The sequence below is a fragment of the Taudactylus pleione genome, unplaced genomic scaffold, assembly GCF_031769625.1.
Source record: "Taudactylus pleione unplaced genomic scaffold, aTauple2 ptg000111l, whole genome shotgun sequence".
NCBI classification, from domain to species: Eukaryota; Metazoa; Chordata; class Amphibia; order Anura; family Myobatrachidae; genus Taudactylus; species Taudactylus pleione.
Window position 1 is genome coordinate 6,145,334 of NW_028284513.1, and position 16,963 is coordinate 6,162,296.

Here is a 16,963-nt window from a genome sequence, read left to right on the forward strand (position 1 = left end):
TTCACTCGGTAATATCACACTACAATCTGCATTCAATATGTGGATTGTAGTAAATAGAGCCCATAAAATTATAACTCAGCTATCACTGTTTTTGACGAGTCACAATAATGGGAGAACCACCATACATTGCCGATAGTATTTTGTGTGGTCAGTTAAGAGTATAGGAAACGGATGTAGATGTCAGGAAGAAATATGAAAAAAAAAACAAAAAAAAAAAACACACAAATGGGTTACTGACCATATTGCATTTGCTGCAGAACAGTCAGTAACAGATTGGTGGCTTTTGTTTTTTTAAATCTGCAGATTCATTTTTTTGCGTGTGCTAGAGACAAGACATAGCTTGAAGTACATGCTTTATTGTTATGTAAATGTTAAAATAGCCCGAACTTCAATTATACTTATGTTTATTTTGAACACTTTTTTTTTAAATGCCAAAATATTTAGGAACTGATAATGTCTGTATAATCCTGCTTATTTTTCTCTATATTTAGCAAAGAAATCTGTACAGACATGCAAGTAGTGATAATGCGTGTAGAACGTTTAGAATAACCTGGATTACAGACATAGTACATACCAGTTCCTGCAGCCTCCTCTTACTCATTCCTTTTCTCTCCAGTTGCTTCTCAATCACTTTGGCATTCTGCGCATAGGAGTCTGCCACCTCCCTCTAAATGACACAGAGTGGGACAACAAAGCAGATAATAAATATTTCACTCATGTAGCACTTGGAATAAATGTGCTATTATATGTGAGACATGCAAGTCTCGTGGGATAAAGTCTGCATAATAAAGGGGCTACATTTCTAGTGTTGGAAGGATACGATCATGTGTTGGAAAATGGAAACCTCAAATACATTAACATATTCGTTATTTTAATACAGTGATTAAAAAAATGGTAACTTAATGTAGCTTTTGGATACTCCCCTTATTCTGACACACTTACCGCCTCTATCTCTTCCTCTTCTTCATCAATGGTGGACACTGTAACGGAGCTGAACTTGCCCATATCTTTTGTGCGTTTGGTCATCATCACCTAAAACAACAATGACTCATTAGTAGGCACAATATAATCCCTCACACTCAAAACCCGACATAAAACTTGTTTAACAATCTCAATTAGATAAGCAAAATGCAGGCCCTGTGTACAGATTCTCTATCACCTTTGGGTGTAAATTGTCATCTGTCCTTAAACCTTGTTTTGAAATTGAATTTTGCAATGAACTTTTACTGGTGTTCAATAGTTGCCCCAGGGTGGGAACAGAGCGTGCGCTCGCCACTGAGCATTCTCCCTGTCCTCTACACTTCCCACATACTATAATGCTGTAACCTGAGATGCCATTTGCACTTTGACTGAAATGAAGGTCAATATACAGAGAAAACAAGCATACTTCTAGTTCCTATATTAGACACAGAGGGCCAGATTTACAGAAGGCTGAAAGTCAATTTGCAACACATAAAAATGTCAATAGTGGAAAGTTTATTGCAATACGCATTTGTACTGCTTGTACCCATATGTTTTGATTTGAGTGCATCCTTTGCTTCAGTGGTGGCTCAGGACAAATAAGTAGTACAGTAGGGGTGTGGAACGAAAGCCAACCAATATCGAGATATGTATCTGATTTTCTTTTACACATATCTTTATGCTGCACCTACTTGTGCATTCCATAGCCAGCTCTGTTCCTAGTTAATGAGCTGATGGTTATTACCTATGCACTAGATTAGCATTTTTGGGTACAACTCAGAGGTAGAAGCTAAATGTATGGATACATTTGTGCATGTTCGTAAAAACCTAATTTGTACTCTTAACTCTTAATCAGGTCAGTAGATGGGAGCTCTGTCGCCTGATACAGAATATATTACACCTGACATTTACAGTCACCACAAGAAGTTAATTATACCTTTTTAAAGTGGGTCAAGCTTTTGGGCATAGATGTAAGAATTTATACGAGTTATTAACAGTTACCTATATAGTGCCAGCATATTCAGTTGCCATAAATTGGGAACAAAACAGTAATAACACAAGACAGGGTAATAAAAGTAACACAGAGAAAAAGGTAAGAGGGCCCTGCTTGCATTTCCCTAGAGATTGCGAGCAGGGCCCCCTCAATCTTATGTCTGGCTGTCATTACCCAATCTTGTGTTATTACAATTTTGTTCCCAATTGTAAGGTGCAATGAATGCGCTGGTGCTATACAAATAACTTAATAAATAAATAAAAACAAAATAGATGATACCTTTTTAGGTGGGTCAGGCTTTTGGGTATATATGTTTGTTTTGCCAAAGCCCTGTCCAAATTTGACCAGTGATCCATTGACAATGAAAGTTGCAGGGGCATTCTTCTGGTGATGCTGGTAGAAGAGAAGAAGGCTGCACCTGCAGAAAGAAGGTCACAATTATAAGCACACCAGTCAAAGCAAGCATAGTAATGGGGGGTATCCACTACCAGATCTGAAAACGACTGCACGATTACAACATTGTAATCGTGCAGTTGTTTGTCAGTTGTGTGATGAGCCTGCACTGAACGAGCAGACGTTCAGTTCAGGGTCATCAATTATCTGGAAACATGCTGAACCTGATGATACAGTCAGGTTGACCAGCATGTTGGAGAGATCATAGATGTTCAATCGTTCCACTTAATCGTGTAGTGGATACCCCCCTTTAGAATGGAAAATCTGACAGTTTGGAAAAGGAACATAGACATCAAAATACTCTCAAAACATACATACTGCAGTAAGAAAGGCTATAGCTACAAGAAGAGCTACAGTCTACAACATATCTACATCAGAGGTAGGCAAGCTATGGTTTGAAGAGCATGTTGGGACCAGAGTAAAAACAACAGCAGCCCTGGCTATTCATGTCTTATCCACATGGGGATCATGTAAATTTTGCTTAAACTGCGTGGATTATGAGTGTTATGGTTATTTACATAAAGCAAGTTAGTGCAGATTTTTTATTTTTTTTTGCTAAATGAATCCTTCCAAACTTAACTTGTATGTGCATCTTTACTGCCGTTGCGCCAAAAAGCCCCTCTTGGCTCGCCAGGTCCAGTTAAGACTCTGCTAGCGCCGGGTGTCTTTTTGGCCGAAAATGTGTCTAAGTTGCAACATGAGACTAGGAAGCACCAGGAGTCTTTAGTGATTAATTTGATATGTGACACGTATATTTGTGTGTAACAGAGTCTGTATACGAAGCACAACTAAACTTGGTATGGATAAAAGATGCGGCCGCTGCATCATAGCATTTCGCATGCTAACTCAGAGACTCAAGATGCCTACACACTTGGCGATATGCTCACAATCCGACAGTGTACAATTTCCCCTGAACTCTCCCCCAGCAGTCCTGCACACGACTTGGTGTAAAGTGTTCACTTTGACATCGTGTCCCAGACTGGCAAATCTGCCCTACAGCTTGGCAGATCTGAAGATGTGATGTACAACCTGCGGGGACGTGAATCGGCATAGTTATTTGGGCATATTTTACACGATTTGTCGTCACGATGCTTCAGAATCGGGCAAATCGTGTAAAATATTGCCAAGTGTGTAGGCACCTTCAGCCGCACACAGACGTACAAGTATCGCATCTAAAATTAATCAGCACAGTCTCCTGGTGTGTCCTAGTTGCATCGTGACTACGCATGTTTGGCAAAAACAGAAAGAAAAAAAAAAAAAAAAAAAAAGACGCTTCTATCTGTGTGTAACTGAGTCTATGAATCTGTATACGAAGTGCTACAATGTATCGGCTGCAGTGTTTTCCATTCAAAGTTCCGTTGTGTTTCATATACAGACTCAGGAGCACACAGATATACAAAAGTCGCATATCACATTAATCAGCAGTCTCCTTGTGCATCCTAGTCACATTGGGACCTAAATGCATTCTCTCAAAAAAATAAAAAAAACATGCCAACACTAGCAGAGTTGCACAGAACCTGGTGGCGCGCACACACACACACACACACACACACACCAGGCAAGTCACACTACGTGGCGTATTGAGGATAGAGCAGTGGTTCCCAAACTCTGTCCTCAAGGCACCCTAACAGTCCAGGTTTCAGGATATCTGTACTTAAGCACAGGTGACTTAATTAGTACCTTATTCAGTTTGATAATAACCATCTATGCTCAGGCATGGATTTCCTTAAAACCTGAACTGTTACGGTGCCTTGAAGACAGAGTTTGGGAACCCCTGGGCTAGATGTATGAGGACATATCTATAGTTAGATCTGGGAAAAGCGGTCAATAAACTGGCTGGTAAAACTGTATAACCTGTTAGGTGGCCATGTCTCTAGAACAGGGGGTTCCCAACCACGGTCCTCAAGGCACACCAACAGTCCAGGTTTTAGTACTTCAGTTATTTTGATTTAACCATCTGTGCTCTAGCATGGATATCACTAAAACCTGGAATGTTAGTGTGTCTTGAGGACCAAGGTTGGGAAACACTGCTCTAGAAGGCTTGGCTGTAATAGAGGTGAGAAAAATCACAACAAAATTTTGCACAAATCAAGTTCCTTTGAAGAACAGCCATGAGTGGAGTCCCAGTGATGCACTCATATTTGCAAACTATGGTGAAGCAGAGTTAGAAAATAAAGGAGGGAAGAACAACAGTGACAAATCTGCATTGCAGTGGAATGGAATTGAAATAGCGGCGGTTAAAGAGCCGCCAGTTCAAATCCCGACAGGTGAAGATCCGGACCCCCGGTGGTAAGTATGCTAACCCTCCCTTAAGGGTGCCTAACCCTAACCACCCCCCCATGGGTGCCTAAACCTAACCCTCCTCCCTGCACCCTAAACCTCCCGGGGAAAGGGGGGGGATGCCCAACCCTAACCTTCCCCTAGTGCCTAAACCTAACCTTCTCCCCTTCCCCTAGCTTAACCCTCCCCTGGGGGGGTGCCTATCCGGAAATGCCCCCGGGGGTCCCTAAACCTAACCCCCCCATCCCCGGGCTAAGTGTGTACTTACCCGGCAGAGAGGACGATCGGTCTGGCGTCCTCTTGGGATCAACATAGGCATCGGTATTTCGACGCCTATGTTAAATCCCTTGCCGGGATTACGTTGTCAGGATTGAGACCTACATCCCCATTGCCGTGCGGTTGGGGTTAGGTTAGTCTTAATTTTATATATTTTTACGATAGATTCTATATTTCTGTTAAACCCTATTTATTAAATGCAGTTTGTTGCATTTACGCAATTGAATTGACCCCAAAGAGTATTTAACATACACCAACAAAGCCTAGTATATGTTCTTTGATGCTGGCTCCAAACTTTAAGCAACTGATCTTATGAAAACATACTTTCTGACATGCACTTTGTATCATTTTGAGTTCTTGGGGGATACGAATATAGCAACTGTGAAAAGACTATAGTACACTATACTGCAACACAGCTTTCAAATGCACTATTGAATGTAGCTCAAAGCTACCCCTGACAATAGTATTTTTTTCCAAAGCTCATGTATATGTAGCCTTATAGTGTGCTGTACCCTCTGTTTGAATGCGGCATGCTACATTTCTGTGCGTCGAAAACATGTCTCCGTACTAGAGAGAATCTATTCGTATACGAAAGCATGCATGTAGCAACCCCAGTGATATAAATGGGCCATTGGCATGCATAGACCTCCACAACACTGTTAAATGATTTTTTCACATGCTCATATTGAGTGACCAAAGGAGAGGGTTCCTGGGACATTCCTTCTGCCAGCTAGTGACATTGGCTCAGCCAATTACAGTCTGCAATCTGGTCATTTATCAGTGGGGCTTCTAGCGAGCAGTTAGCAGGACATTATTTTTTAGATAAATAGGTAATTATGAATGCTTAATTAGGTGTAAAAAAACAGAAATAAAACAAAATGTCTAAAACAGAATAAAATGAATAAAATAACCAAATTAGAATAAAATAAAACAATTACAATAAAAGTGAAACAAATAAAAGATGTGAGCGACACCTGAAAAAAAAAAAATTAAATATTTGGCTATTAATAAGGTTTATAGCTCTTTGTACATTATCGGAACCCCCCTACCATTTGTACAATCCTGGAGCTATGGTGACCCTGGCTTTCCCTGCTCTATCCTCCTAGTAGCTGTGGTGGTAGTTAGGGAAGGTACAGCTCGGCTCCTGCAGTCTATACTCCTTTGGTGTGTCTGGGCCTTGATCAATGAAGTCACTCTGGCGGGCAAAAGATGGGAAGTAGCGGCTGTGTGCTTGGTTCCCCCCAAAGTTTACCAACGCGTTTCGTGCGCTCCTGGCACTTTTTCAAAGGATAATTCTAGCACTGGGAGGATTTCCCTTTTATTGAGAAACTTTATTGAAACAAGTTTAAAAAACCAGATGTCACTGGAAGCATAGAGTGCAACACTTTCTAGAGTTCCAGAGCCTTGTCTTGATCTGACTGAAGGCCTGTGGTGAAAAAACGGCTGGGAGGCCTTTGCCGGAAGGAGAGGGTGTACCCCCGAGAGTCCACTTCTTACCCAAGTGTCTGTGGTAGTCAGATACCAGCACTGGGTGACCAAAGAAGTCGGCCTCCCACTCTGGGGTCCTCCAAGGGGAGGCTCATCCAGTCAGGCTTAAGGCTTATCGCCCGACTTGGGAGTAGGACGTCTTGTACTCCAAGCCTGCTTCGTTGGCTTGGCAGATTTCCTGGCCCCTGACTATTTTGGAAAGGACTGTATTTTGGACTTACCCTGGGCCCTATAGGGCCGAAAGGACGAAGTACCAGACCCTGATGGGACTGCAGCCGATGGCAGAAACGCAGATTTAGCTGTTGCCAGCGTGGCTACAATTTTGTCCAGATCAGGGCCAAACAGGACCTGTCCATTAAAGGGCAAGCATTCCAATCCTTTCTTTTAATCTGCATCCGCTTTCCAAGAGCGCAACCACAGGGAGCGGCGAGACGATACTGCTGCAGAGGAAATTCTGGAAGGGAGGAGACCTATATCTAAGGCTGCCTCATTAATGTACGTGGCTGAGTCTCTGAGATTGCCCACTAACTCCACCTGCTCAGCTGAAGAGTCAGTGTCCAGAGACGCCTCCAAGTTATCTGCCCAGCGCTCCGTGGCTCTGACCATCCAGCACACAGCCATAGCCGGTCTGCAAGCCCCTCCAGCAAAGGAATAAATGGATTTTAGGCATATTTCCACCTTGCGATCCGTAACATCCTTCAAGGAGGACATGGGCAATGTTGCACTCCTCACTAGGCGTGACACATTAGAATCCACCTGTGGAGGGGTTTCCCAATTGAAAAAATAATTATCCGCAAAGGGGTATACAAAGGCCAAGCGTTTTTGAGGCTGGAACAGCTTACCCGGATTTTTCCATGCCTCCTCTAAATGATCCACTAACTGACCATATAGAGGAAATACAGTGTCATCTCCCTTAATATCCTTCAAGAAGGCTTATTTGGATTTAGCCACGGGGGGATCCTCATCCTCAATAACCAAGGCCGCACGGACTGCCCGTATAAGGCCAGGTATATAGACTTTAGACAAACTCCTCCTCCTTAGCATGAAGGGGCTCTTGGTCTGAAAAGTCAATAATCTCACAGTCATCAGACGTCATGTCAACATCATCATACTGAGCCGTCTGAGATACTAAAGGCCGCAATAGTGACTCCCCCTGTAAAACGTCCGTCAGGTGCTGTACAGTGTTGGACAAGGAATTCACCCACACAGGCTCCTGCAAGACCTAGGGGGGGCGAAACCAGGAGGCACTGAGGTACCATCAACCCGCCTAGGAAACCCGTGCATAGGTGATGAGACCACCACCTGCTGCGATAACCCCATCTGGGGAAACGCAGGAGGCATCGCCAAATGGCCCACAAGGGTTGAAAGCGCATTAGCAAAACAAGCCCAGGGCAGTTCCTGCACAGGTGCAGTGACAGAAATCAGGCATGATAAAGCATAACATACCCTACATAATTCCTCAACATTCCCATCTCCCTCTGCTAACTGTACATTGCATGTGGTACATTGTAGCTGAAGAGGATATTCTCGTTCACTCCCAGACATGATGAGTGTAAACGGAGCGTATGTGACTCCCCACACAGAAAAATACTTTTACTGTGAGGTAATGAATACCCTGCAACACCGCACCGCAAGGGCTTTAGCAGAGAAAGAACAGGGATAGTAAAATGGCTGACAGTCAGAAGTGAAAGTACAGTCAGACAGCGCTAGCATATAGTCACATACAATGCAGAAATAAATCACCTGCTCTACAAGCACTATGATCAACTACGCAGAGCCAGAGCCTGGAAGGAAACAGTGCAGCACACATTCTGACCTTATCGGAGGAGAGGTATGGGGGGGACCCCGGACTGCGATGCCACCAGTATCAAACTCCAACAGCGTTTGTCACTTCCTTAAAAATGGCCGCCGAGGAGCTGAGAGGAGGTGGGCCCGGGGGAGGCGCGCTGACTCAGCCCACCAGACCGCTGTGGAAAGGCACAGTGCAGCAGGGGAGGCGGCGGCTGTGAGACAGGGAAGACGCACTCCCCTGGCATGCTATTAACCCCTGGGACGCTGGAGCATTTCCACACTGCTGCAGCCCACTGTCCCTGGTGGTCTAGTAGAAGGCGCAGGATCAGTACCTGGCTCCAGCCTGTCCTCAGGGAGCCCCCTGCCTGAGGACAATAATGACTGAATCGGCGGGTACCCTCCGCTTACCTGAACCCCCGTGAATCCGGCCAGTCAGGGATATTCTGGAGTCACCGCTAGCTGGGACCCCAGACACCCACCAGCATCCCCAGATCAGTACCGGCGTTCTGGTCCGGCGGGGGAAAAATGAGCAACAGCATAGACGTCTTGATGACTGTCTATGTTGTCCAGCTCATCTGCAAAACTGCCTTGAAATAACTTCAGGGGCTAACAGCCCCCGTCTGAATATGGGGATCCGATCCAAGCCGGGCACCTATGAAATTGAGATGCCTTGGCTCAGGGTATAGGAGAGGGACCCCAGTGCATCCTGGGAGGCTGAAAACTAACTCTGAGGTGCCTATGTCTCCGCCATCGCCTATACCCCAAGGTATCCTGTGGATACCCTATGGATCCTGAAATAGAAATGGACCTTTACTAATAAAGTAAAAAAAACTCCTTCTAAATTCATCAACAATGTGGACGCCGCTCTTTTGAGCATTTCCGGTGACATTGGTTTATTAAACTTGCTTCAATAAAGTTTTTACTCAATAAAAGGGAAACCCTCCCAGTGCTAGAATTATCCTTGAAAAAGTGCCAGGAGCGCACGAAACGCATTGGAGAACTTTGGGGGGAACCAAGCACACAGCCGCTACTTCCCATCTTTTACCCGCCGGAGCGACATCATCGATCGCGGCCCACACGCACCAGGAGTAGACGGCAGGAGCAGAGCTGTACCTTCCCTAACCACCTCCACAGCTACTAGCCAGGGGGTCAGCATAGCTCCAGGACTGTGTATATTATTGGAACCCCCTTAACATTTGCAAAAAGCTATAAACATTAATAACCAATTATTTCTTTTGACCCAGGTGTCACATCTATTGTTTGTTTCATTTTTATTCTAATGGTTTTATTTTATTCTAACTTGGTAATTTTATTCTGTCTTATCCCACCTAATTAAGCGCTCATAATTACCCACTTATCTACCAATATTCTAAGTGAGCTGCTATAAACAATAAGCGTGATATATCTTCTCTTTATGATATAGGGTTTTATTTATTTTTTTTACTTTTAACTCTGATAATGAATGAAGTAACATCTCTCCCACAATTCATTAAAAAAAAAGCATTCATTTTCCCACGGTTAACAAAGACAGACACTGGAAAAAGGAGTTTTTATTTGAATAAAATTTGATTTAACAACAGAGTTATATTTACATATATAAAGCTTTATATTGGGACCACTGTGGTAGCAGCATTATAGTCCCGGGCCTCACAGCCCAGGGGGACCAGGAAGAGTTTAGTGCACTTGTCACTGTGGAGCTGGTAATCTTTGGCAGGGGGACCACATGCTTTTTGTCCATGCAGTTTAGTGTGAGGCCGCTGAGCTATGAGTAATTTGGGGAGTCAAGCCAACAATTTTATTAAGTATTACTGGAAGCAGTCATATGAATGAGGTTGCTACATATAGTGCACACACTACCCTTTACAGCCATTTGATTAGTATTTCATCAAGCAGAGAAAAACAAAACACACGCACACTCACTCTAAAAACACAAATGTGACACCAGCCTAAGAATTCATTTCTAAAGTTTATTAAACAAAAGCATACAAACAGCTGTCTGCCAAGGTATGTAGAAGTTAGCAAGCCATCACTAAGCATGGGAAGGTGGAAATGAAAGACTCAAACTAATGCTACGTATATACCAGAATGATCATGCGATCTTGTGACGGGACGATACGATATATAACGATACATCACGCTTGCGTACACAATGCATAATCCGCCGTACGACTGCACAATATAATTTTACAGTATTACTGTTCGGGAACTGCATCGTAGATTCCATTGTCCCGTCTGATGTGCAGCACATCAGATTGGAAGATGGAACCACACAATAAATTAGGTGTTGAGTGTACACACTATACGATGGTCGTTGTGATCCATCGCAGATTGCAAGTTTGGTCAATATATCTTATAGTATGCAACCACCTTTACTTGTAAGGACCTATTGTTAGTCTACAGACAAGAACAAAGTACAACTCTCGAAATGTACTGCTTTTCCAACAAAACGCAGCAAAGTAAATAAATTAAAATGTACTCATTTTTTAAATCGTCTCGGCAAAAGTGCAGGCTGATTCCATGTTCCCATCAAAATATCAGCTCTTTCAGACAAGATTCACCTACTAAACCAGGGGTGGGGTACCTTTTTTTCTGCCGAGGACCATTTTAATAAAATAAAAATTATATTGAATTATATATATATATAGTGTCAGGTGCATAAATATTGGGGCATTGACAGAATTTTCATATTTTGGCCTCTATTCACCACCACAACGGCTTTGAAATGAAACAAACAAGATGTGCTTTAACTGCAGACTTTGATTTAAATTTGAGGGTAATTACATCCAAATCAGGTGAGCGGTGTAGGAATTACAGCGGTTTCTATATGTGCCTCCCACTTTTTAAGGGGCCAAAAGTAATGGGACTATCAACTCAAAAACTATTTCATGGACAGGTGTGGGCTATTCCCTCGTTATTTCATTATCAATTAAGCAGGTAAAAGGTCTGGAGTTGATTCTAGGTGTGACATTTGCATTTGGAATCAGTTGCTGTCGACTCTCAATATGAGATCCAAAGAGCTGTCACTATCAGTGAAGCAAGCCATCATTAGACTAAAAAATCAAAAAACAAACCCATCAGAGAGATAGCAAAAACATTAGGTGTGGCCAAATCAACTGTTTGGAACATTCTTAAAAAGAAAGAACGCACCGGAGAGCTCAGCAACACCAAAAGACCCGGAAGACCACAGAAAACAACTGTGGTGGATGACAGAAGAATTATTTCCCTGGTGAAGAAAAACCCCTTCACAACAGTTGGCCAAATCAAGAACATCTTCAGGAGGTAGGTGTATATGTGTCAAAGTCAACAATCAAGAGAAGACTTCACTAGAGTGAATATAGAGGGTTCACCACAAGATGTAAACCATTGGTGAGCCTCAAAAACAGGAAGACCAGATTAGAGTTTGCCAAACAACATCTAAAAAAGCCTTTACAGTTCTGGAACAACATCCTATGGACAAATGAGGCAAAGATCAACTTGTACCAGAGTGATGAGAAGAGTATGGAGAAGGAAAGGAACTGCTCATGATCAAAAACATACCACCTCATCAGTGAAGCATGGTGGTGGTAGTGTCATGGCGTGGGCATGTATGGCTGCCAATGGAACTGGTTCCCTTGTATTTATTGAAGATGTGACTGCTGACAAAAGCAGCAGAATGAATTCTGAAGTGTTTCGGGCAATATTATATACTCATATTCAGTCAAATGCTTCAGAACTCATTGGACGGCGCTTCACATTGCAGATGGACAATGACCCGAAGCATACTGCTAAAAAGTGGAATATTATGCAATCGCCAAGTCAATCCCCTGACCTGAATCCGATTGAGCATGCATTTCATTTGAAGAAGACAAAACTGAAGGGAAAATGCCCCAAGAACAAGTAGGAACTGAAGACATTTGCAGTAGAGGCCTGGCAGAGCATCACCAGGGATGAAACCCAGCGTCTGGTGATGTCTGCGTTCCAGACTTCAGGCTGTAATTGCCTGCAAAGGATTTGCAACAAAGTATTAAAAAGTGAAAGTTAGGATTGTTTAGTTTGTCCCATTACTTTTGGCCCCTTAAAAAGTGGGAGGCACATATAGAAACCGTTGTAATTCCTACACCGTTCACCTGATTTGGATGTAATTACCCCCAAATTAAATCTGAAAGTCTGCAGTTAAAGCACATCTTGTTTGTTTCATTTCAAAGCCATTGTGGTGGTGAATAGAGGCCAAAATATGAAAATTCTGCCAATGTCCCAATATTTATGCACGTATGTGTTGCATATATATGTGCATATATATTATATATACACACACACACACACACACACACACACACACACACAGTGCCAGACCAAATGATTCCACGGGCCTTACACGGCCCCCGGGCCTTAGGTTCCCCATCCCTGTACTAAACTGATCATATGCAAACTTGGAATCCTATTGCCAATTAAACCAACTAAAAGGAAAGCATCATCCTTTAGCTGGAAGCAGTTTACTGAAAGGATTCGGGAGAAACAATTACCATACATCCCCTCTGATCTCAAAACTCTTAAACCATTTTGTTCAAAAATGTTAACATCTATTACTTTCACCTAATGAAATCATCTGCACTTTATAGGATTAACCCTTGTAATGGCAGATTTCAAGAAAGATCTCTAGTTTGCCTAGGATGTACTTACTACCTTCATATTCCCAAAAGGTTCCTTCCCAGGACCTCTGCCTTTTTACTGCAGCACAGAGGATTATAAAAATGTCAAGAATGCAGCATGTTCCTGTGCTGAACAGAAGCAGATCGCTTAAAATAGAATATGGAAGTGTTCAGAGGCACATTGACGCAGCCAGGGGGGATTCTATAGCAGAGTCCAATACAAAGTCAGCTTCATTTTCATAGCTTACACAAGTCATATAAATATGAAACAAGCACAATACTTTTTCTAACCCAAAACGTAAAAATGTAGGTTATCTGCACTACTCCAGTTACAATGTACGGTTTACCCAAAAGAGGAGGGGTACCACCTTGACCCATTATAATTCATTTGGAAGTTTTTATCTAGAATGATGGAAAACTACATGCATCATTGATAGACCTCAGATAAAGATCATCTTCCTTCACATACAGATGTATCCACATACATCTAACCTCCGTAGCGCTACAAGTCATGTGACAACGCAAGACCGACATGCGACTCTGTAGCGCAGAGCTTCTTTTTGTGCAACTTTTACCTTTAAAATGGAGTCTTCTTCACAAAGCAATGCGAATAGGACACACAGCTAATGCTGATTAAAATGATATGTGGCATACCTATACGCTGTGTGCAACTGAGTGTATCGGCAGGCAAAATGCTACCTAGTGTCAGCAGCTGTGACAGAATATAGGCATGCCACATATATTATTCAGCAGAAGCGGAATGTGCTTCCTATTCACATCGCTTTGCAAATAAGATGCATTTTAAAGGGGAAAAGTTGCACGAAAAGATGCTCGGCGCTACTGAGATGCACCACAGCATGACTGGACTAGAAGGGCTGTTTAACATGCAAGGAGGCTAGATGTATGTGGACACATCTGTAGAGGGATTGAAATACAACTACTCTAGATATAACCTTATATTAGTTTATCAAAAGTCTAATACATTTGTGGCTTTTAAATTAAACTTGATAGAATACCCTCCCATAGAGATCCCATAAGACCTTCACAAGTGACTGCTGCATAGCTAGAGAATATACACATCACTACGAACCACACAGACTTAACTTAAATTTGTGCATCCATCTTAACTTAAATTTGTGCATCCATCTTAACTTAAATTTGTGCTTCACTTACTCAAAAAAAAACACCAGGATCACTTCCATTTTATGGTCTAATCCATAGACTGTCAGTACTCCTGGACGGGATGCAGTCACGAAGCAGACGGTCGAAAAGCCGACAGTCGGCTTCCCGACTGTCAAATCCCGGCAAGGTACTAATGACAGGCGTTGAAATCCCGACACCTGTCAATAGACGTACGCCAGGAGCCAGACGCTCAGCATACCTAACGAAGGGCTCCTGGACCTAGTGGTTGTTATCCCTTGGCACACGAACAGGCTAGACAATGATCTCTTACTTACAAAATTCGGTCCATGAATTAGTCAAGTTATTTCTGATTTTTTTTTTTCATCTCAATGATACGTTTGAAAGGATGTCTCACTAGCAACAATTTTGTAGGCCCATAATATCTCTGCTAGAGGAGAATTAAACTGTAACCATGTGACACAATGCCAAAAATGCAATAAGCTGAAGTCCAGACTCTTCTCACATCGGCGAAACACAAAACCAATCTCAGTGATAAACTGCATCGGAAAACAATCCAAGTAAGCTATTTAGTTGTCTGTCAAAATGTAGCAGAGGTTCTATGATAAGTGCAATAAGGTGGACTCTCTGATTGAGCATAAGTTTGGGGCCAGACGAACACACACTATAAATCAATGGTATTAAGGACATTTGGGGAAAACTTCATTTATGACCCATTAAAAACTGCCAGTGAATTATGGTCTTTTTAAGCTACACCGTATAGACTCAATGCAAAATTAGCTTTCGAACGCTCTCTCAATGGAAATGTACTTGCATTCTTGCAACATTACTCATTTGTCTTCTACAGACTTTTTGAACCCTGGGACAATATAAATTTTAAAAGATTTTTAATGTTGGGAAGGGTTTATGGTTCAGACTGCTGCACTGGAATTACATGTGGAACTCCAGCACCAAAAGGGATTTATGCCGGTACTGTGCTGACTTGTAGAAATGTATTTTTATTGCATTGCCATTTTGGGATCTTGCATGTCTGAAAATCAGTCAATGGTATGTAAAGTAAGCGTTTAATGTAAGGTTTTGCTATAAGGATGAGAGCAGGCATGAATACCTTTTGCTTGAAAGAACAGTAGGTCATACCCCTAAGATGGTGGTCCTACAACAGGTCCCATCTACCTAGGATGTGATCTTTACTATAGAGGTGTGCCTATTTTATGGGGGAGCAGCTGTGTTCAGACTGAAATTTGATCAGTTTTTGTTTTGATAGATACTGTACATGTAAATGGATGAATGCAGAACTCATTGTCTCCAAGCGCAAGTCCTCTGCCCACTATCTAGTGTGACACTGACCAAAATGTGACAGTAGTGTTCACTCTAGCTCTGGCGACAGGGGGGCGTGGTCATGAAAAGGGGGCGTGTCTATAAGATGCGTCCCCTTTTCGTCATACTTGGGGGCGTGCCCCGCACTTACGGACAGGCCGGGCAGCCCCCAAGCGCTGCAGAAAGGGAGAATAGATGCCGGGCGCTTGCGCCCGGCGTCTATTCTCCGGCGGTGACCGGGACACCGCATGTTTCTCCACCCGCGGGACACTGCGTCCCGCGGGTGAGAACGGCACCCGCAGGCTGTGAGGGCAGGGCGCTTTTTGCCCTCCTCCTGGAGGGCAGGGTGTTTTTTGCCTTCCAGAAGGAGGGCAGGGCGCCGCGCCCCGCTAAAACAGCCTAGCGGGAACGCTAGTAAGTGGCCACTGGGGAATTAGATTACATCACCAACCAGGTGTTGAAGCAGTGATCACACATACCCAGAAGTAAGCAGCTCCAGGTGTCTATGTTGGAGCCTGGTGAAGGAAGTGGTTCCAGGTATTTGTGTAGGAACCCGGTGGAACAAGTGGTCCCACCTGGTTCCAGGTACCGATGTAGAAGTCTGGTGGTGTAGTAGCAAGTTACCCTTTTGAAATGCAGTGGAAAGGCGACATTAATAGTTACTGATAGTGAGAAAGAATCTCCATATCCCTTAAAGGCGGTGATGTAAACTCACTCAGGTTGTTCAAAGATTAGAGTAATCTCCCTACAATCAGTACTAGCCATCGTAGAAAAACCATCCCGGTCACAAACAGTTATCCACAAACCAGACATAGGAGGAGAATCAATTAGCGTGGGGTTTAACCTGTATCTACAGATGTGTCCTTATACATATAACCTCCTTGCGCGCTAAACACTTCTAGTGGTGCCATGCCGTGGCGTGACTCGGCAGCACAGAGCGTTTTTTCGTGCAACTTGTTACCTTCAAATGAGTCTTATTCGCACAATGATGCGAATAGCTGCTGCCGATTAAAATATGCAGCATGCCTATATTCTGTGAGCTTCTAAGGAAAAGGGTTAAGGGGGATAGATTTATGCACAGGATCCATTTGTTATAGTAGTAGTGTACCAACAATAATACAATTTCACTGGAATACTATCCTTATTAATAAAACAGAGTTGGTGGTGCTCCCAGGAATTGATTACTATATTATGTTTCATTTTGCACAGGAAAAAAGAAAAGAAATCCCTTTGTGGGGCACTCTTTATATAGTTTAATCTATGATATGGTTAAAATATAACTTTTATTCAATACATACCATGCAAAATAAAATAAATCACGGTTGATACTGTAGACAAACAATAGTATACACAAAATATATATTTTTAGGCGAAAATAGTAGAAAGGAAATTATTAACTTCCTAAAATATATAGATTCCAGTAATTACAATATGGCAGGGTTTAAGTCATACACTGTTAATAATGAGACTGAGATCAGATAGCTAAATTGCAAATGCCCTTATGTAGCAAAAAAGATGCACATATCCCATCGGCCTATGGCACTGAGGATCATCTCAAAGTTAGCAATAGGTTTGCAAAACAAGTCAAGAGTCAAATTGCATATGCCCTTTTATCTAGCAGCAAAAGAAGCCGCAT

General features: G+C 42.7%; 1 protein-coding gene across 2 annotated transcripts in view; it reads right to left on the reverse strand.

The window, feature by feature from the left end:
* Positions 1-16,963, reverse strand: part of STEEP1 (STING1 ER exit protein 1) — a 51,441-nt gene that overhangs the window by 2,594 nt on the left and 31,884 nt on the right. For both annotated transcript variants that reach the window (XM_088471169.1, XM_088471171.1), the window contains 3 exons: positions 2,234-2,372; positions 943-1,032; positions 575-667 (listed from right to left, as the gene is read on the reverse strand). In XM_088471169.1, the coding sequence (XP_088327295.1) occupies positions 575-667; positions 943-1,032; positions 2,234-2,372 (322 nt within the window). The remainder of the gene's footprint in view (positions 1-574; positions 668-942; positions 1,033-2,233; positions 2,373-16,963) is intronic.